The sequence below is a fragment of the Staurois parvus genome, unplaced genomic scaffold, assembly GCF_062004578.1.
Source record: "Staurois parvus isolate SC_StPar_1 unplaced genomic scaffold, SC_StPar_1.0 ptg003178l, whole genome shotgun sequence".
NCBI classification, from domain to species: domain Eukaryota; kingdom Metazoa; phylum Chordata; class Amphibia; order Anura; family Ranidae; genus Staurois; species Staurois parvus.
The window spans coordinates 74202-95578 of NW_028320974.1; the positions used below are offsets into that span (position 1 = coordinate 74202).

The window sequence follows — 21377 nt, forward strand, 5'->3', positions numbered from 1 at the left end:
AGTTTAGTAGGATACATCAGTGGAGGGTAACTAGAGTTTAGTAGGATACATCAGTGGGGGGTAACTAGAGTTTAGGATACATCAGTGGAGGGGTAACTAGAGTTTAGTAGGATACATCAGTGGGGGGTAACTAGAGTTTAGGATACATCAGTGGAGGGGTAACTAGAGTTTAGTAGGATACATCAGTGGAGGGGTAACTAGAGTTTAGTAGGATACGTCAGTGGAGGGGTAACTAGAGTTTAGTAGGATACGTCAGTGGAGGGGTAACTAGAGTTTAGTAGGATACGTCAGTGGAGGGGTAACTAGAGTTTAGGATACATCAGTGGAGGGGTAACTAGAGTTTAGGATACATCAGAGAGGGGTAACTAGAGTTTAGTAGGATACATCAGTGGAGGGTAACTAGAGTTTAGTAGGATACATCAGTGGAGGGGTAACTAGAGTTTAGTAGGATACATCAGTGGAGGGTAACTAGAGTTTAGTAGGATACATCAGTGGGGGGTAACTAGAGTTTAGGATACATCAGTGGAGGGGTAACTAGAGTTTAGTAGGATACATCAGTGGGGGGTAACTAGAGTTTAGGATACATCAGTGGAGGGGTAACTAGAGTTTAGTAGGATACATCAGTGGAGGGGTAACTAGAGTTTAGTAGGATACGTCAGTGGAGGGGTAACTAGAGTTTAGTAGGATACGTCAGTGGAGGGGTAACTAGAGTTTAGTAGGATACGTCAGTGGAGGGGTAACTAGAGTTTAGGATACATCAGTGGAGGGGTAACTAGAGTTTAGTAGGATACATCAGTGGGGGGGTAACTAGAGTTTAGGATACATCAGTGGAGGGGTAACTAGAGTTTAGGATACATCAGTGGAGGGTAACTAGAGTTTAGTAGGATACATCAGTGGAGGGGTAACTAGAGTTTAGGATACATCAGTGGAGGGTAACTAGAGTTTAGGATACATCAGTGGAGGGTAACTAGAGTTTAGTAGGATACATCAGTGGAGGGGTAACTAGAGTTTAGTAGGATACATCAGTGGAGGGGTAACTAGAGTTTAGGATACATCAGTGGAGGGGTAACTAGAGTTTAGGATACATCAGTGGAGGGGTAACTAGAGTTTAGTAGGATACATCAGTGGAGGGTAACTAGAGTTTAGTAGGATACATCAGAGAGGGGTAACTAGAGTTTAGTAGGATACATCAGTGGAGGGTAACTAGAGTTTAGTAGGATACATCAGTGGAGGGGTAACTAGAGTTTAGTAGGATACATCAGAGAGGGGTAACTAGAGTTTTGTAGGATACATCAGAGAGGGGTAACTAGAGTTTAGGATACATCAGTGGAGGGTAACTAGAGTTTAGTAGGATACATCAGTGGAGGGTAACTAGAGTCTAGGATACATCAGTGGAGGGTAACTAGAGTTTAGGATACATCAGTGGAGGGGTAACTAGAGTTTAGGATACATCAGTGGAGGGGTAACTAGAGTTTAGTAGGATACATCAGTGGAGGGGTAACTAGAGTTTAGGATACATCAGAGAGGGGTAACTAGAGTTTAGGATACATCAGTGGAGGGGTAACTAGAGTTTAGGATACATCAGTGGAGGGGTAACTAGAGTTTAGTAGGATACATCAGAGAGGGGTACTTATTCAATAAATCATGTTTTGCTTTAATATTTATGAAGCCTAATCCGCGTATTAGTCAGCCATTGTAGGAGTGGTAAAAACACTTTGTTTTGAGGCAAAACAGAGGGGAGGAGGGAAGGGAGAGGGACAGAGAATGGAGGGGGGAGGGGAGAGGGGACAGAGGTTGGAGGGGAGAGAGGAGAGGGAAAGGGAGAAGAGGGACAGAGAATGTAGGGCGAAGGGATAGAGACAGGGAGAGGAGGGGGGAAGGGAGAGGGACAGAGAATGGAGGGGGGGAAGGGAGAGGGACAGAAAATGGAGGAGGGAGGAGAGAGGGACTGAGAATGGAGGGGGGGAAGGGAGAGGGACAGAAAATGGAGGAGGGAGGAGAGAGGGACTGAGAATGGAGGGGGGAGGGAGAGGGACAGAGAATGGAGGGGGAGTGACAGAGTATGAAGGGGGAAAGGGAGAGGGAAAGGGAGAGGGACAGAAAATGGAAGGGGGAGAGCAGAGTGAAAGGGAGAAGGGTAGAGGGGGGGGGGGGGGGAGAATGGAGCGGGGAGGGCCAGAGAATTGTGGGGGAGGGGAGAGGGACAGAGCCAGTATGTAGTAAATTAGGGGTAAGGGACAGGATGAGGAGGGGCATAAGGCAGAGGGAGGAGGATGCAGTATCTAGCAGAGGGGGGTGGGGTGAGGGGAGCTCCTGGCCTCCCCTGTGGTCACATATTTCCAGACAGAAGAGGGCAGCAGAGACCACATGGGCGCTCCTCACCTGGGTTGATCTGGATGGGGATCTCCTCCTCTTTAATCTTCACCTGGAACTCCTCCCCTTCCTCGGATCCGCCATTCCTCTGAGCCATGGTGGTGCCTCCAGCATCTGAGGACAGAGATATCAGTGAAGCCAAAGGACTGGGATAGTGAATTGTCAGCAGAGGATGTCTGGGGGAGGGGGGGGGGGAGCTGATCACATCTCCGGATGATGAATTCCAGAGAGGCAGAAGATGGGAGTCACAGATGGGTGGAGTCACAGATGGGGGGGTCACAGATGGGGGAGTCACAGATGGGTGGAGTCACAGATGGGGAGTCACAGATGGGTGGCATCACAGATGGGGGAGTCACAGATGGGTGGAGTCACAGATGGGTGGCATCACAGATGGATGGAGTCACAGATGGGTGGAGTCACAGATGGGGGAGTCACAGATGGGGGAGTCACAGATGGGGGAGTCAGTGAAGCCAAAGGACTGGGATAGTAAATTGTCAGCAGAGGATGTCTGGGGGGGGGGGGGGAGCTGATCACATCTCCGGATGATGAATTCCAGAGAGGCGGAAGATGGGAGTCACGGATGGGTGGAGTCACAGATGGGGGGGTCACAGATGGGGGAGTCACAGATGAGTGGCGTCACGTATGGGTGGAGTCACAGATAGGGGAGTCACATGTGGGGGGTTGACAAATGGGGGAGCCACAGATGGGGGAATCACTGAGGGAGACCTCCCAATTACTAGTGGGAAGAATCTACCAATGGAGTGTGAGCGACTCTGTACTTTCTCGATCATCTGAGGGAGACCTCCCAATTACTAGTGGGAAGAATCTACCAATAGAGTGTGAGCGACTCTGTACTTTCTCGATCATCTGAGGGAGACCTCCCAATTACTAGTGGGAAGAATCTACCAATAGAGTGTGAGCGACTCTGTACTTTCTCGATCATCTGAGGGAGACCTCCCAATTACTGGTGGGAAGAATCTACCACGGGAGTGTGAGCGACTCTGTACCTTCTCGATGATCTGAGGGAGACCTCCCAATTACTGGTGGGAAGAATCTACCACGGGAGTGTGAGCGACTCTGTACTTTCTCGATCATCTGAGGGAGACCTCCCAATTACTAGTGGGAAGAATCTACCAATGGAGTGTGAGCGACTCTGTACTTTCTCGATCATCTGAGGGAGACCTCCCAATTACTAGTGGGAAGAATCTACCAATGGAGTGTGAGCGACTCTGTACCTTCTCAATGGTCTGAGGGAGACCTCCCAATTACTGGTGGGAAGAATCTACCATGGGAGTGTGAGCGACTCTGTACCTTCTCGATGATCTGAGGGAGACCTCCCAATTACTGGTGGGAAGAATCAACTAATGGAGTTTGAGTGACTCTGTACCTCTTAGCATAAGAAATAGGTAAAGGTCTTTGTGTAGCAGCTGTAAAGGGACAGTTGTAGTCCTAACTCTTCAGTCGGTTAGCGTTGGGGTCCAGTTGTACTGTTGGTGCACATGAAAATATTCCCAGTCAAGCCTGCAGGCAGAAATAAGGCTACTAGATGGCTGTATGTTCCTAAAGGGCTCAGTCTCTCTAGCAGCAGATAATAAGTCCCTGCAGCAGAAGCTCACCAATCCCTGCGATATTGCAGCTCACCATCTGGTCAAACACAGAGATTAGTCCACTATCTGCTCTTCACCCAGGTGACTGGTGGCTGTTGGCACATCTGGACTCAGCACTCCAGATCCTGCTCAGGCTGCTTATATGCAGCAGTGATGGTGGACAGCGATGTGCACTCTCCGGTCTCCCTCACGGCAGGAGGAAGCCATGTCCTGTACAGCCTGAGAACATGCAGATCTTTCCCCCTTCATGGCAATCTCTCTCCGGGAAATGCAGTTCAAAGCTCTTGATCACAATAGTCTATCTCCTCAGGACTACAGTTCCCACAGTGCAACGCTGCCTGACTCCATCTACAGAATTCAGTTCAGGATCTGTCAGGGTCCTGCCCACAGCAAAAGTTCTGGAAGATCTGGCATTTCTGCCAGTACTCTGCATGGCCGCAGAAGCACACATCAGCCTCAGTTTGGTGCCAGACGGCCTTTATGAGGCTCATCACTTCCTCAAGTTGCTGGATGATCTGTAGCTCCCCGTGCCCTGTTCCTGTTTCCTGTGATTTCCTGTTACCGATACGGCTTGCTCCTGGACCCGTCTACTCTGCTTTACCCCTGATCTGACCTCGGCTTGGCTTACAGATACTCTCTCTCTCTCCTCTGTGAATGACCTCGGCTATCTCATCTGACTACGTCTGCTCTGATTCCCACCTGGTACCTGACCTTGGCTTGAACCGACTACCCAGTAAACATCTAAATCCCGGAAGGGCTTGCATACCACGCACAGGCGCCTCCTGTCTGTAGACCTATCTGAGTGGACCACCAACCAGCACTCCTACAGGCGTCCTGTGCAAGTTTGAGCCTGACTCCCGCTGTCCCACTCTCAGGGGAGTCCGGAACGTAGCCGCAAGGGAAGCCCTCTCTCCATTGGCCTCCATCACCAGGTACGTAATAGCATTGCATGGCAGCAGCTACAGAGAGCAGTTATTATTACTGGGAGGAATCTACCAATGGGGTGTGACCAGCTCTGTACCTCCTGACTGATCTGAGAGAGACCTCCCATTTATTACTTGGAGGAATCTACCAATGGAGTGAGAGGCTCTGTACCTCCTGACTGATCTGAGAGAGACCTACCAATTATTACTGGGAGGAATCTACCAATGGAGTGAGAGGCTCTGTACCTCCTGACTGATCTGAGAGAGACCTCCCATTTATTACTTGGAGGAATCTACCAATGGAGTGAGAGGCTCTGTACCTCCTGACTGATCTGAGAGAGACCTCCCAATTATTACTCAGAGGAATCTACCAATGGGGAGGTCTCTCTCAGATCAGTCAGGAGGTACAGGTCAGGGGGCCTCCCATGCTGGTCGGTAATAATTGTCTCCTGCATGTATGTGAGGCAGGGACCGGATCGCCATTGTTGTACAGGACTCATATAGCAGCAGTTCACAATACAGGGACATACCACAGATACAAGAGGGTTAGGAGGGTCCTGATCCAGAGAGCTTGCAATCTAATAGGGAGGGTCATGTGATACAGAACTGTGAGGGAAAAGCTGTGGGAGAAGGTCAGTTATCATGAAAGAGGGGGGGGTGTATTATGGGAGTCACTGATGGTTGGGGAGGAGATATTATGGGGTTGAGTGTTGGATAGGTGGGGGGGGGGGAGATATTATGGGGGTGAGTGTTGGGATGGATGGGGTGGTATTATGGGGGTCAGTGTTGGATGGGTGAGGGGGGTATTATGAGGGCCAGTGTTGGATGGATGGGGGGGGTATTATGGGGGTCAGTGAGGGATGGGGAGGAGATATTATGGGGGTGAGTGTTGGTTGGATGGGTTGTATTATGGGTGTCAGTGTTGAATGGATGGGGGATATTATGGGGGTCAGTGCTGGATAGATGGGGGGGGGGGGTATTATGGGGGTGGGTGTTGGATGGATGAGGTAGATATTATGTGGGTCAGTGTTGGATGTATAAGGGGTGGGGGGATGTGTTGGGGGTCAATGTTGGATGGATGAGGGGGAGTGGTATTATGGGGGTCAGTGATGGATGGATGGGGGGGTATTATGGGGGCCAGTGTTGGATTAATGGATGGGGGGGTATTATGGGGGCCAGTGTTGGATTAATGGATGGGGGGATATTATGGGGGTTAGTGTTGGAGGGATGGATATTATGGGGGTCAGTGTTGGTTGGGTGGGTGGATATTATGGGGGTCAGTGTTGGATGGATGGGGGAGTATTATGGGGGCCAGTGTTGGATTAATGGATGGGGGGATATTATGGGGGTCAGTGTTGGGGGCATGGATATTATGGGGGTCAGTGTTGGATTAATGGATAGGGGGATGGATATTATGGGGGTTAGTGTTGGAGGGATGGATATTATGGGGGTCAGTGTTGGATGGATGGGGGGGTATTATGGGGGCCAGTGTTGGATCAATGGATGGGGGGATATTATGGGGGTCAGTGTTGGGGGCATGGATATTATGGGGGTTAGTGTTGGAGGGATGGATATTATGGGGGTCAGTGTTGGATGTATAGGGGGTGGGGGGGGGATATTTTGGGGGTCAATGTTGGATGGATGGGGGGGGTATTATAGGGGTCAGTGTTTGGGTGATGGATATTATGGGGGTCAGTGTTGGGGGGATGCTGAACTCTACTGGAGAGGACACGGGAGGGGGAATATAATTTCGGGGTGTCACCATGAGATGTAGTGGAAGTCTGGGGAGGTGTAGAGAATGGAGGGGCCCCAGGACAGGACATTGGAGGCCCCTCTGTGATTGGTGGGAGGAGACCCCGGAGTGATGAATGTAGAGTGTTAGCTCCTGGGGCAGGAATGTACAGCTCTGTGTCAGCACTCTATATACATCTCATCTCTGGGGGTCTCCTCATTCTCATTGTTGGGGGGGGGGTCCGATATCTCTGAGCTACAACAACATGGCCGCCGCCGCCCCCCCGTACTGGGGACACCTCCATCTCTAGTCTCTATCACAGTCCTCCCTCCTGGTGACCCCACATACAGTGCACACACACAGCGGATCACTCCCCATGACTGACAATCTCCGGCACTGACGGGTTCGCTTCACTAAATGCAAAGAGAGATTACCTGACCAAGGAGCTTCACACCGGACCGCCCTTCCCTCAGACTACAACAAAATGGCGGCTCCCCTCCCCTTTCCACGACTACAAAAAAATGGCGAGTACGCCTCTCATCCGAGTACTACAAGAAAATGGCGGCTCCGCTCCTTCCAGAGTCTCCTCGCCTTTTCTCAGACTACAATATACTGGTTCTTTTCACGACACACAGGAAGCGGCGGGTGAAGGGAACACGAGGACATTGTACAGAAAGGAAGAGAAGTACCACTTCCGGCATGTGTGGCGGGAGACGCCGTGTATACGCCCTGTGATCAATGGAGTCGTCACGTCACGTGATCCCAGCTCCGGCACATGATTGGCCAGGTTATTATGTGAGGCGTAATCTTGTTCTCCGGTCTCTAAGTGAATATAGAGCTCATGGCTGTCCTGACTGCTCTGTGTAGAAGAATCAGTGAATATACAGAGGTGTCCCCGCTTGAGAGATTCCACGACTTCCTGTCCCAGTGACCTCCCTATTATCTGGATATAGAAGGACATATTGTTATATCCCGGATGTGTGAGGAGGACCTGTTCCTAGAAGTGGAAACTACCTGAAAGATCCGTGATGTCACCGAGATCTGCAACGTCGCCAGGGGAGGCGAGGTGATCCGTGATGTCACCGAGGAGATCCGCGATGTCACCGAGGAGATCTGCAACGTCGCCAGGGGAGGCGAGGTGATCCGTGATGTCACCGAGGAGATCCGCAAGATCACCAGGGGAGGCGAGGAGATCCGTGATGTCAGCGGGGGGAGATCTGTACCGTCACCGGGGGAGGCGATGAGATTCGTAATGTCATTGGGGGGAGACGGGGACATCCGTAACATCATCTAGGGCGGCGGGGAGAACCGTACCGTCATCGGGAGAGTCGAGGAGAACCGTACTGTCATCGGGGGAGACGGGGAGAACCATAACTTCATCGGGGGAGCGATTTCCCATTGAAGCCTACGGGGAGCGATTTCCCATTGAAGCCTACGGGGAGCGATTTCCCAGTGAAGCCTACGGGGAGCGATTTCCCATTGAAGACTACGGGGCGCGATTTCCCATTGAAGCCTACGGGGAGCGATTTCCCATTGAAGCCTACGGGGAGCGATTTCCCATTGAAGACTACGGGGCGCGATTTCCCATTGAAGCCTACGGGGCGCGATTTCCCATTGAAGCCTACGGGGCGCGATTTCCCATTGAAGCCTACGGGGCGCGATTTCCCATTGAAGCCTACGGGGAGCGATTTCCCAGTGAAGCCTACGGGGAGCGATTTCCCATTGAAGACTACGGGGAGCGATTTCCCATTGAAGACTACGGGGCGCGATTTCCCATTGAAGCCTACGGGGCGCGATTTCCCATTGAAGCCTACGGGGCGCGATTTCCCATTGAAGCCTACGGGGAGCGATTTCCCAGTGAAGACTACGGGGAGCGATTTCCCATTGAAGACTACGGGGCGCGATTTCCCATTGAAGCCTACGGGGCGCGATTTCCCATTGAAGCCTACGGGGAGCGATTTCCCAGTGAAGCCTACGGGGAGCGATTTCCCATTGAAGCCTACGGGGAGCGATTTCCCATTGAAGCCTACGGGGAGCGATTTCCCATTGAAGCCTACGGGGAGCGATTTCCCAGTGAAGCCTACGGGGAGCGATTTCCCATTGAAGACTACGGGGCGCGATTTCCCATTGAAGCCTACGGGGAGCGATTTCCCATTGAAGCCTACGGGGAGCGATTTCCCATTGAAGCCTACGGGGCGCGATTTCCCATTGAAGCCTACGGGGCGCGATTTCCCATTGAAGCCTACGGGGCGCGATTTCCCATTGAAGCCTACGGGGCGCGATTTCCCATTGAAGCCTACGGGGAGCGATTTCCCAGTGAAGCCTACGGGGAGCGATTTCCCATTGAAGACTACGGGGAGCGATTTCCCATTGAAGACTACGGGGCGCGATTTCCCATTGAAGCCTACGGGGCGCGATTTCCCATTGAAGCCTACGGGGAGCGATTTCCCATTGAAGCCTACGGGGCGCGATTTCCCATTGAAGCCTACGGGGAGCGATTTCCCAGTGAAGACTACGGGGAGCGATTTCCCATTGAAGACTACGGGGCGCGATTTCCCATTGAAGCCTACGGGGCGCGATTTCCCATTGAAGCCTACGGGGAGCGATTTCCCATTGAAGACTACGGGGAGCGATTTCCCATTGAAGACTACGGGGAGCGATTTCCCATTGAAGCCTACGGGGAGCGATTTCCCATTGAAGCCTACGGGGAGCGATTTCCCATTGAAGACTACGGGGAGCGATTTCCCATTGAAGACTACGGGGAGCGATTTCCCATTGAAGCCTACGGGGAGCGATTTCCCATTGAAGCCTACGGGGCGCGATTTCCCATTGAAGCCTAAGGGGAGCGATTTCCCATTGAAGCCTACGGGGCGCGATTTCTCATTGAAGCCTAAGGGGAGCGATTTCCCATTGAAGCCTAAGGGGAGCGATTTCCCATTGAAGCCTAAGGGGAGCGATTTCCCATTGAAGCCTAAGGGGAGCGATTTCCCATTGAAGTCTACGGAGAGCGATTTCCCATTGAAGTCTACAGGGCGCGATTTCCCATTGAAGTCAAGGAGGCAGTGTGTGAGCCCAGACAACAATTTCTAGTCTCCATGGTGGCCTGTGATTTGTAGAGCCCTGGAGTCACGTATTGTTTGTCTGTTTCTAGTCCTCCTAGAGGTTACTACATGATGGGATAAGTCTGGTGTCAACTTCACCTCATTATCTAATCAGAGTGGGATGTTCATCCCAATGTGTAATATTTGTTTTATTGTTCGTGTGGGGACTGCCTGTGTTTCTGAAGTGTATAAAAACCTGTATTTCTGTTCAATGATAAGTTCCGGTTTGCTCCTAAGCTAGTGTCATCTAGTCCTTGGGTGCAATGCCCAGCTATAATATCTTGGGTGTGTCTCGGTGGCGAGGAAGCGGTTCTGACGGAAGAACCCAGGCGGGGTGCCGGGCTGTCCGTCACATGGTATATCACAAAGAAGACTCTACTAACTGGATCCATAGAGGAGGAGGGGCTTAGTGTAACATACAGCAACCTCTACTAACCAGATCCATGGAGAGGGTGGGGATCCAGTATAGAGGTGTCTATTAGTAACTGGATCTATAGTGGTGGTGGGGATCTAGTATAACAAAGAGTGGTCCTTAAGTAACTGGAACCATAGAGGGGGTAGGGTCCTGGTAGAGCAGAGAGGATCTGTGGAGGAGGTGGGCACCTGGTGCAAACAGGATCAAGGCCTGCCACAATGGGCTGGTGTGAGGAACAGTAGGAAGGACTGACACACTGATTGGGGGAGAAGCACAGCAAAGTAATGGCCCACCTCTGTCCTGCAGGTACTAGTCAGGTAATGGACACTGAGCAGGTGGAGAGAAAACTAAGGCCTAAAAGTGAGGGACATTAAACAGGTGAAGGAAGAGTAAAACCTAAGTCTGCAGGCTCCACTTTTATCTGTGGTGCACCCATAACTAACCCTGAAGACCTCGGAACACACAACTGCCAACACAAAGGATTCAGTGGAGGTTTGCGGAGTGCCAGACCTCAGGGAACAGTCTATGGGGGGTGAGTGGATGTCTTAGTGTCCTGTAAGCCGGGTATATACCTCAGTGACCAATAAAAGAAGACAAAGTGACACTGAAAATCTGACACATTTATTAAAATATTACAATATTTTGTATACATGTTTTACAGATATTTGACATTTTCTCTGCCCTGTCCAGTCACCACGTCTGAGAACATCATACATTGTCCACCAGAAGGCCTTATAGACAATTAGGGCCCCAATCACAGGACAAGTACTATATACATCCTTCATCCAAGTCATACACACATATCCCGCTGAGTACTGTCTACACTGAGGGTAAGTACTATACCCAGTCAGAGTATTCTATACCCCGCCACCCAGTGAGAGGAGTATTATATATGGAGTAACAGACCCCTGGGGGAAGGGCTGACAGGGTAACAGCTCCACACAGTCCCAGATTGGAGCAGATATCTGCCTCCTGCCCCGCTCTTCACTGTGGAGGCGAATATGGCTTCTAGTATAACATTCCTCCACCCAAAGTTGATATGAAGGCAGATTATAAAATGGCACATCTCCACCCGGCTCCATTATCAGCCTGTGATGACGGCTCCGGCTTTTCTTCAACGCTAAAAAATAAAAGTCAATGAGAACTGTAAGGAGATATGTCTTATTAACTGGCATCCATTCTGAGTCAACACTTTCACTTGTAACGTCTCTCGTTTTCTGAGAATAGTTTCATCTCACTGTAAAAGGAACCACCTTATATGGTCTCCCTCAGCTATTTGCAGTTTCTATTCTTCCCGTAACTATAATGATAAGAATGGAATGTTTCATTGGTCATCCTAAGATGAAACCACGCTGACTGAGTTCTGGGCTACAGGCAGGAATTGGTCCTTTCAAGAACAAATTACTGTAGGGACATTACCATCAGGAGCCCCAATCAAGATGAACTACGGCCAAATCGAATAAAGGGAAAACCCTACCTGTGAGTCAACCCAAACCATCTCCCAATATTCCCTGATTATCCCCCAATAATCCCTGACCATCATCCAATATTAACCCTCACATTCCCCGATTATCCCTAATAAACCACAACCATCTTCTGATAATTTCAAAATTTACATGGATCATCCCCTGAAAAAACCCTAACAAACCTTGACCATCTTCTGATTCATTTACTCGACAATCCCCTGATATTCGCAAATTAACTCCGACCATTCCCCGATAATCTCTAATCTCACCCATCTTTCAATCATTTCAACATCAACCCTGACCATACTCCAGTAGTACAAAAACACTCCAACCATCCCCCAATAATCCAAATATCACCCCTAAAAATCTTCCAATAATTCAAATAACCCCTGAGGATGGGGGGGGGGTGTGAGGAACGTTAATGAGAGGATGGAGGGTGCGAGGAACGTTGATGGGAGGATGGAGGGAGCAGGGAACGTTGATGGGAGGATGGAGGGAGCAGGGAACGTTGATGGGAGGATGGAGGGAGCAGGGAATGTTGATGGGAGGGTGTGAGGAATGTTGATGGGAAGATGGTGGGAGGGGGTGAGGAACATTGATGGGAGGATGGCGGGTGTGAGGAACGCTGATGGGAGGATGACGGGTGTGAAGAACATTCACAGGAGAATGGATGGTGGGAGGATGGAGGGTGTGAAGAACATTGATGGGAGGATGGCGGGTCTGAGGAATGCTGATGGGAAGATGAGGGGGTGTGAGGAACATTGATGGGAGGATGGCAGATGTGAGGAACGCTGATGGCAGGTGTGAGAAACGTTGATGGGAGGATGAAGAGTGTGAGGAACATTGATGGGAGGATGGCGGGTCTGAGGAACGCTGATGAGGGGGTGTGAGGAACGTCGATGGGAGGGTGTGAGGAACATTGATGGGAGGATGGCGGGTCTGAGGAACATTGATGGGAGGATGGCGGGTCTGAGGAACGGTGATGGGAGGATGGCAGGTCTGAGGAACGCTGATGGGAGGATGGTGGGTCTGAGGAACCTTGATGGGGGGGTGTGAGGAACATTGATGGGAGGATGGCGGGTGTGAGGAATGTTCATGGGAGGAAGGCGGGTGTGAGGAATGTTTATGGGAGGATGTATGGTGTAAAGAATGTTGATGGGAGGGTGTGAGGAATGTTCATGGGAGGATGGTGGGTGTGAGGAACGTTCATGGGAGGAAGGCGGGTGTGAGGAATGTTCAGGGGAGGATGTATGGTGTGAGGAACATTGATGGGAGGGTGTGACGAATGTTCATGGGAGGATGGCGGGTTTGAGGAACATTCACGGGAGGATGGCGGGTGTGAGGAACGTTTACGGGAGGATGGCGGGTGTGAGGAACGTTCAGGGGAGGATGTATGGTGTGAGGAACGTTGATGGGAGGGTGTGAGGAATGTTCATGGGAGGATGGAAGGTGGGGGAACGTTCATGGGAGGATAGCGGGTGTGAGGAACGTTGATGGGAGGATGAAGGGTATGAGGAACGTTCATGGGAGGATGGAAGGTGCGGGGAAAGCTCATGGGAGGATGGAAGGTGCGGGGAACGTTTATGGGAGGATGGAAGGTGCGGGGAACGTTTATGGGAGGATGGAAGGTGCGGGGAACGTTTATGGGAGGATGGCGGGTGCCGGAAACGTTCATGGGAGGATGGTGGATGTGAGGAACGTTGATGGGAGGATGAAGGGTGTGAGGAGCGTTCATGGGAGGATGGTGGGTGTGAGGAACGTTGATGGGCGGATGAAGGGTGTGAGGAGCGTTCATGGGAGGATGGCAGGTACAAGGAGCATTCATCACATAGGTGAGTATAGGCAGTAATATGCAAGGTTTGCTTAAGGTATTACCCCCCCCATTAGCATTAACATTTTGAGGGTTTCTTCCTCTTCACCATTAGCTGCTCTAAACGTATTCTGCAGGGGAGGACGCCAAGCTCTGTGAGGTCCTGCGGGGACAGGGCCTTGATAAATTTATCAGACCTTGTGAGGGAGGGGCCATGAAAATGTAGCAGACCTTGTGGGGGAGGGGCACTGATAAATTTAGGACTTTTCTGTCACAGATACGAAGGACCATGTACATACGGCTCAGTGACTCTCATTCGCTTCCATGATGCTTCTTCTGGATCTCCAGACTCTTCCTTCGGCACACTGACCTATAGAGCAAACACACACATCATTACACTATAAAGTACTCAAGTATACAAAACTTTATCAGTCTAAACAGTTTTCTTAGTAACTTTCCAGAAAGATCAGTAGTGATAATGTAAGTCTATAGGGGCCCTCAGTCATACAGCCATGTTCAATGAAGGGAATTACCGCAATCCCCTCAATCTAATATCTGTACCCTTGCTCCCCAAAACCTCCCTCCCGTTTTCATGTGCACTCTGGAACGCCCGCTCGGTCTGCAATAAGCTCACCTCTATCCATGACCTCTTTGTCTCCCGCTCCCTTAACTTAGCTCTCACCGAAACCTGGCTCCAAGCAGCAGATTCTGTCTCCCCCGAAGCACTCTCCTACGGAGGCCTCATCTTGACCCACTCACCCAGACCCAGTGGTCGGGAAGGAGGCGGGGTTAGTCTACTTCTGTCACCACTGAGCACCTTTCAAGTCCTCCCTAACCCTCCCTCTCTATCCTTCTCTTCCTTCGAGACCCACTGCATCCGGCTATTCTCTCTGATCTCTCTGAGGATTGCAGTGATCTATCGGCCTCCTGGACCCGTGTCCCGCTTTCTTGACAACTTCTCCGCCTGGCTTCCCTACTTTCTCTCCTCTGAGCTACCCGCTATCATTCTCGGAGACTTCAATATCTCTATTAACATCAATAACCCGGCTACATCCCAACTCCTCCACATAGCCTCATCTTTTGCATTAGCACAGTGTATACAGTCCTCCACTCACTCCGACGGGAATACCTTAGACCTTGTCTTCTCCCACCACTCTACTCCCTATAACCTCACAAACACCCCCTTTCCGCTCTCTGATCACAATCTCATCACCTTCACAGTCTCCTCGTCCTCTAACACCTATCCCACCAAACAGCAAACAATTACCAGCAGAAACCTAAACCCGGCTCCCTTCCACTCTGCAACTGACCAACTCTATGACAGCATCAACCCCTTGTCCTGCCCTGACCTGGCCACTGCTGTCTACAACAACTCGCTTTCATTAACTTTAGACTCGCTTGCTCCCCTAACATGAAGCATCAGGCCCCAACCTCTACAACCTTGGCAGACTGACCACACCCGAAATCTCAAACGACAGAGTCGCGCGCGGGAGCGAATATGGCGTAAAACCAAATCCCACCAAGCTTTCACCCGTTATAAATATGCCTTCTTAACATACATTCCTCCCTTCACGCTGCTAAACAAGCCTACTTTGTCACTCTCATTAATACCTTCTCTTTGAGTCCTTGCCGGCTCTTCTCTACTTTTAACTCTCTACTTTCTCCACCGCCACCCAGCACCTCACTCACTGCTCACGAGATTGCACACCACTTCCAAAACAAGATTGACGCAATTCGTAGGGACATCGCCACTACACAGACACCCACCCTACTTAGCATCCCTCACACCATACCTCCCTCAACACTTTCCTCCTTTGACTTCGCTACCACCGAAGAGGTCCTTAAGGTCTTCTCAGAAGCCCGCCTCACCACCTGCCTCCTGGACCCTGTCCCCTCACAACTTCTTCAGTCACCCTCCTCTTCCATCCTTTGCTCCCTCACTCATATCTTCAATCTTTCCCTCTCTACAGGTGCCTTCCCCTCCCCTCTAAAGCATGCGCACTAAATTCCCATACTTAAAAAAACCCTCCCTGGACCCCACCAACCTGAACAACCTAAGACCCATCTCCCTGCTGCCATTTACCGCTAAACTCCTAGAACGCTTACTATACAATCGCCTGAGCTCCTACCTCACTGACAACAACCTTCTCAACCCTTTACAGTCTGGCTTTTGCCCTCTACACTCTACTGAAACTGCCCTACTAAAACTCTCTAATGACCTACTAACTGCAAAAACCAACGGCCACTATTCAATACTCCTACTACTCGACCTCTCTGCGGCTTTTGACACGGTTGACCATCCCCTCCTCCTCAAAAACTACACTCTCTTGGCCTCAGTGACACCGCTTTCTCCTGGTTCTCCTATCACAGCACTCTTTCAGTGTTACCTATAACGCTGCCACCTCCTATTCACTCCCTCTCTTTGTAGGGGTCCCCCAAGGTTCTGTCCTTGGACCCCTTCACTTCTCCATTTACACCTCCTCCCTTGGTCACTTGATAAACTCCCACGCCTTTAATCACCATCTCTATGCTGATGACACGCAAATCTATCTGTCTACCCCTCACCTCACCCCTTCAGTCTCATCCTGACCTCACCCCTTCAGTCTCCATCCGCATCGCTAGCCTACTAAGTGACATATCGGCTTGGATGTCACTCCACTTCCTCAAACTCAACCTTTCCAAAACTGAGCTCCTAGTATTCCCCCCACCCGTGCCACCTCCACTGACTTCATCATAAATATTGATAATACAATCATCAGTCCATCTCCTCACGCCAGGGTACTAGGGGTAATCCTAGACTCCCATCTGTCCTTCTAGCCCCAGATCCAATCGCTGACAAAATCATGTAGACTTCACCTCCTCAACATCTCCAAGATACGACCGTTCCTAACCTCGGAAACCATATTATATCACACCTCGACTATTGTAACTCCCTCCTCATTGGCCGACCTCATCGCAGGCTATCCCCCCTCCAGTCTATCATGAACGCTGCTGCCAGACTCATCTACCTCACTAACCAGTCTGTATCTGTCACCCCTCTCTGCCAATCCCTCCACTGGCTCCCAGTTGCTGCGTCCTGTGATGTATGATGGGATCGTGAATGTAAGGAGGACAAGCAGTATGGGGGCTCAGGGCCGCCATCACCCGTCCACAGAGAGGGGGACAATGATGTATAGAGGAGATATGTGCCCGATGGAAGAAGATACGTCTCCAGACAACCAACCATTCAGAATGTTCTATTATACCACCCTATGTGATCATCCGCTAATAAACACACCTTCTATAGCTTCACTACATGAGGAGGATGACGATGGAAGGATGGATGAATGAGTGGAATGATGATAGATGGATGATGATGAATTGAATAACAATGGATGGATGGAATGATGATGGATGAATTAGTGGAATGATGATGGATGGATGAGGATGATGAATAACAATGAATAGATTGATGGAATTATGATGATGAAATGATGATGGTGGATGGAAAGATAATGATGGATGGATGCAATGATGATGATAAATAAATGGATGGATAGACAGATAAAATGATGAATGGATGGGTGGAATGATGGTGGTTGGATGGATGGAATGATGAATGATTGTTGGATGGAATGAGGTAGGTGATGAATGATGATTGGATGGAATGATGAATGCAATGACGATGATGAACAAATCGATGGATAGAGGGATGAAATGGTGATGAATGGATGGATGATGATGAATGGATGAGAGTGGAATGATGATGGGTGAATAGAATAATAATGATGAATACCGATGGATGGATGGAATTATGAAGAATGATGGATGGATTGAGGGGATAATGATGGTTGGATGGAATGAGATGGATCATGAATTGTGGATGGATGGAATGATGACGAAGATGGATGGAATGATGATAATGAATGATGGATGGATGCAATGATGTTGAAGAATAAATAGATGGATGAAATGATAATAATGAATGCATGGGTGAAATGATGATGGTTGGATGGATGGAATGAGAAGGATGATGAATGGATGAAGATGGATGGATGGAATGATGAGGACAATAATGAATGATGGATGAGGATGAGATGATGATGAATAAATAAATGGGTAGATGGATGAAATGATGATGGTTGGATGGATGGAATGAGGAAGATGATGGATGAATATGGATGAAAAGAATGATGATGGAATGACAATGATGAATAAATATATAGATGGATGAAATGATGAATTATGGATTGATGATGGATGGAATGAGGAGAATGATGAATGAGGATGGAATGATGATGGTGAATGATGGATGGGTGGATATAATGAGGAGGAGGAGGATGAGTGATGGATGGAATGATGATGAATTATGGATGGGATGATGATGATGAATAAATGGAATGACAATGATGAATGACGGATTGATGAGGATGGATGAAATGATGATGGATGGTTGAGGATGGATGGAATGGTGATGGTAAATAATTGATGGAATGATGATGATGATGGACAGAGTAATGAAGGCTGGGTTGATGTAATGAGGAGGAGGATGATGAGTGATGCATGGAATGATGATGATGGATGGAATGATGAATGGATGGAATATCTAGTATTGTGGATGGTCTGTAGGAGTCCATGAGGCAGTGTTTTTGGCATTATCAGTAGGGAGGACTCCAGACCTGGAGGAGGGATGAGGAAGTGATGAGTAGAGGAATAGTTCTATTTCCTTACATGACGTCTCTTGGGAACTCTCGGTGGCACAGAAGTGTTTGGTGGCTCCTCGGGAATCGTTGGATGACTCTGTGATCCTCCACCACTAGTGCTGCCATCTGAGCGGAGTTTTCTAGGAGACAAAATTGTCCATCAACCATGGTCCTCCTTTAATCTGACAATAACTCGTCTGTTTCCCACCTTCAATGGAACTCCCACCATCTGTGAGGAACCTGTGTGAGTATCACCCTCCATGTGTCCATCCCCGGAGTATCCATCTACCAGACCATCTCCTTCCAGACCAATCACAAACACTGAAAGAGCCCAGTTTTCTGTACGTCTCATAGGGGTTTACTTACTAAACCTGGAAAGTTCAAAATCTGGCTCACTTCTGCATAGAAACCAATCAGCTTCCAGATTGTATTGCCAAAGCTTCATTGAACAAGCTGAGGATAGAAGCCGATTGGTTTCTATGCAGAAGTGAGGCAGATTTTGCACACGACAGTTTAGTAAATAAACCCCACAGTGTCCTAATCGTCTTCATCCAGACACACAGATCACATCATTCTACACCCCCTGGGGTAATAATACTACTATACACAGGTATACAGACTAGTATAAAGTCCAGGCCGGGGCTCACCTCACGGCAGTCAGCAGACACTCGTACCAGCTGTTCATGTCCTGTTGGTTGGATGACATCAGAAGAAGTTTCTCCCTCTTGAAGGACAACTGAACAGAAAGATTATGAGGAGTGATAAGGGGGAGGGGTACATAGATAAGGGGGTAGTGACAAGGAGATAAGGGGGAGGGGTATAGAGATAAGGGGGTGGTAGCAAGGAGCAGATAAGGGGGAGGGGTATAGAGATAAGGGGGTGGTAGCAAGGAGAAGATAAGGGGGAAGGGTATAGAGATAAGGGGGTGGTAACAAGGAGGAGGAAGGGTATAGAGATAAGGGGTGGTAGCAAGGAGAAGATAAGGGGGAGGGGTATAGAGATAAGGGGGTGGTAGCAAGGAGGAGGAAGGGTATAGAGATAAGGGGTGGTAGCAAGGAGAAGATAAGGGGGAGGGGTATAGAGATAAGGGGGTGGTAGCAAGGAGAAGATAAGGGGGAAGGGTATAGAGATAAGGGGGTGGTAGCAAGGAGAAGATAAGGGGGAAGGGTATAGAGATAAGGGGGTGGTAGCAAGGAGCAGATAAGGGGGAGGGGTATAGAGATAAGGGGGTGGTAGCAAGGAGAAGATAAGGGGGAAGGGTATAGAGATAAGGCGGTGGTAACAAGGAGGAGGAAGGGTTGGGTGATGTAGAAAGTTTATGGAGAAGAGACAACACTCACACTGATCAGCCCTCCTTGGCTCTGGGTGTGGCCCAGGACTCTCTCCACCCGGCATTCTCTCAGTGGGTAGATTGCCCGACAGCAGAATTTATGAGCGTTGACGGGGTGTAAGGGGTGACAAGGAGAGGTGACAGCCAGGACATCAGAGAAGAGGAAGAGCATGCGATGTTTGACCTCCTCTCCACTGGGTGGTACAAGAGACAGCCATCCTTCTCTGATATATCGTCTTCCTGGAAGAGAGATCACCAAGTCAGGGGGGATCGGGAAGGAATTGTTTCCCCTGGAGGAGCAAACTGAATCATGCTTTGCTGGGGGTTTTTTTCCTTCCTCTGGATTAACTGTGGGTATAGGATTGTAACTTTTTTTTCATGGTTGAATTGGGTGGACTTTTGTCTTTTTTCAGCCAGACTAACTATGTAAATCACCTGTCAGAGAAACCTAAGATGTAAGCATCGCTGTGTATTACTGCCATCCTACTGGGAAGAAACGTTATTCCGATCTCATCCTGGCTGACCACCTGTTAAGGATCCCTGCTGGGTCTGCAAGGATTTCCAGCACTCTGGAGACCTCCAGTACTTACAGTACCTAAAGGATCCATGCCTGGTCCTCCAGGATTTTCAGGATTGCTAGGATCTCTAGTTACAGGATACCTGCTGGGTCGTTCAGAGTTCCAGGACTCCTGGAACTTCCAGTATTAACAGGATCCATATCATGTCTCCCAGGACTTCCTGAAATCTTAGGATTTCCAATATTCACAGGAACCCTGCTGTGTCTTCCAGGAGTTCCAGGACTCCTGGGACCTCCAGTACTGAGAGGATCCATATCAGGTCTTCCAGGATTTCAAGAATTCGTAGGACCTCTGGTATTCACAGGATACCTGCCGAGTTTTCAGGAGTTCCAGGACTCCTGTGACTTACAGTACTCATAGGGTCCATGCTAGGTCTTCCAGGAATTTCAGAATTTCTAGGACCTCCAATATCCACAGGAACCCTGCTAAGTCTTCCAGGAGTCTTGGGACCTCCAGTACTCTCAGGATCCAGGTTTGTCAGGTTTTTGGGGATTTCTATAAGGATCCATGCCAGGTCTTCCAGGATCTCTACTACCTTCAGGACTTCTGGAGCCCCCAGTAGCAATGCTGGGCATGTCCTCTGACCAGGAATGGAATTTAGGCATCGGCCAGTGCCACATCTTCTCTTCACACACATGAGAGCCAAGACTATAATACTTACCTGCCACTTGCCTGGCTACTCTCTCACCTGCCTCCACCTCTGTCTGGATTTGACTACTCCTATGTCAGGAGACCTGCAAAGAGTCTCTGCACCATGAGCACTCCAATTCAGCCACTTGGTGGAACAATCCTAAAGGGCCCACTCGGGTCATCTACCCAGACAGTACCATACATATAACATGTCATCTACCTAGACAGTACCATACATACAACACGTCATCTACCCAGATGGTTCCGTACATACATATCATCTACCTAGACAGTACCGTACATACAACAAGTAATGGGAAACAAAAGGTTCCCAGCCCAAAGGTGCATAAGCTTGAATCACATTTAGCGAATACACTGAGAAATAGTGGATGCCAAAGTTGCTTGTCCTTCCCTGGGACCATTCATGACGATGAGCAAAAAATCAGTCTTCCAGATGGAAGTGGTAAACTTGAAGTATAATCTAACGGCCTGAACCACATCCAAATAATGAAGTTCTACTTCCTTAGGATGACAAGGACTAGGGCACAGAGAAGACAAGACAATGTCCTCATTTATATGAAAGGTTGACACCACCTTTGGCAGAAAGGACAACCAAGGCCAAACTACCCACCTTATCCATATGATGCGGTAAGGGATTTCCGGCAAGACGAATCGTGATCGGAAATGCGCGATCGTGCACACTCACGGCAAAGATTGGCACAGACGGCCT

At 49.5% G+C, this 21377-nt stretch overlaps 2 protein-coding genes across 3 annotated transcripts in view; both read right to left on the reverse strand.

The window, feature by feature from the left end:
• Window positions 1–7327, reverse strand: part of LOC149428507 (uncharacterized) — a 71333-nt gene extending 64006 nt beyond the window's left edge. The window contains exons 1-2 of one of the 2 annotated variants that reach the window (XM_089667324.1): window positions 7070–7304; window positions 2383–2487 (exon numbers count right to left, since the gene is read on the reverse strand). In XM_089667324.1, coding sequence (XP_089523450.1) covers window positions 2383–2470 — 88 coding nt within the window. In that variant the 5' untranslated portion in view covers window positions 2471–2487; window positions 7070–7304. Of the gene's footprint in view, window positions 1–2382; window positions 2488–7069 lie in introns of both variants that reach the window. The other variant, XM_089667325.1, reaches the window with a different exon arrangement.
• A 3423-nt stretch (window positions 7328–10750) lies between these two features.
• LOC149428508 (rho guanine nucleotide exchange factor 39-like) lies at window positions 10751–21367 on the reverse strand. Its single transcript, XM_089667323.1, has 6 exons — window positions 21279–21367; window positions 19450–19679; window positions 18757–18845; window positions 18138–18249; window positions 13727–13797; window positions 10751–11271 (listed from the first exon to the last, which is right to left on the reverse strand). The coding sequence occupies exons 2-6, from the start codon at window positions 19609–19611 to the stop codon at window positions 11202–11204; spliced, it is 504 nt and encodes a 167-aa protein (XP_089523449.1). The 5' UTR covers window positions 19612–19679; window positions 21279–21367; the 3' UTR covers window positions 10751–11201.
• Window positions 21368–21377: the final 10 nt, after the last annotated feature.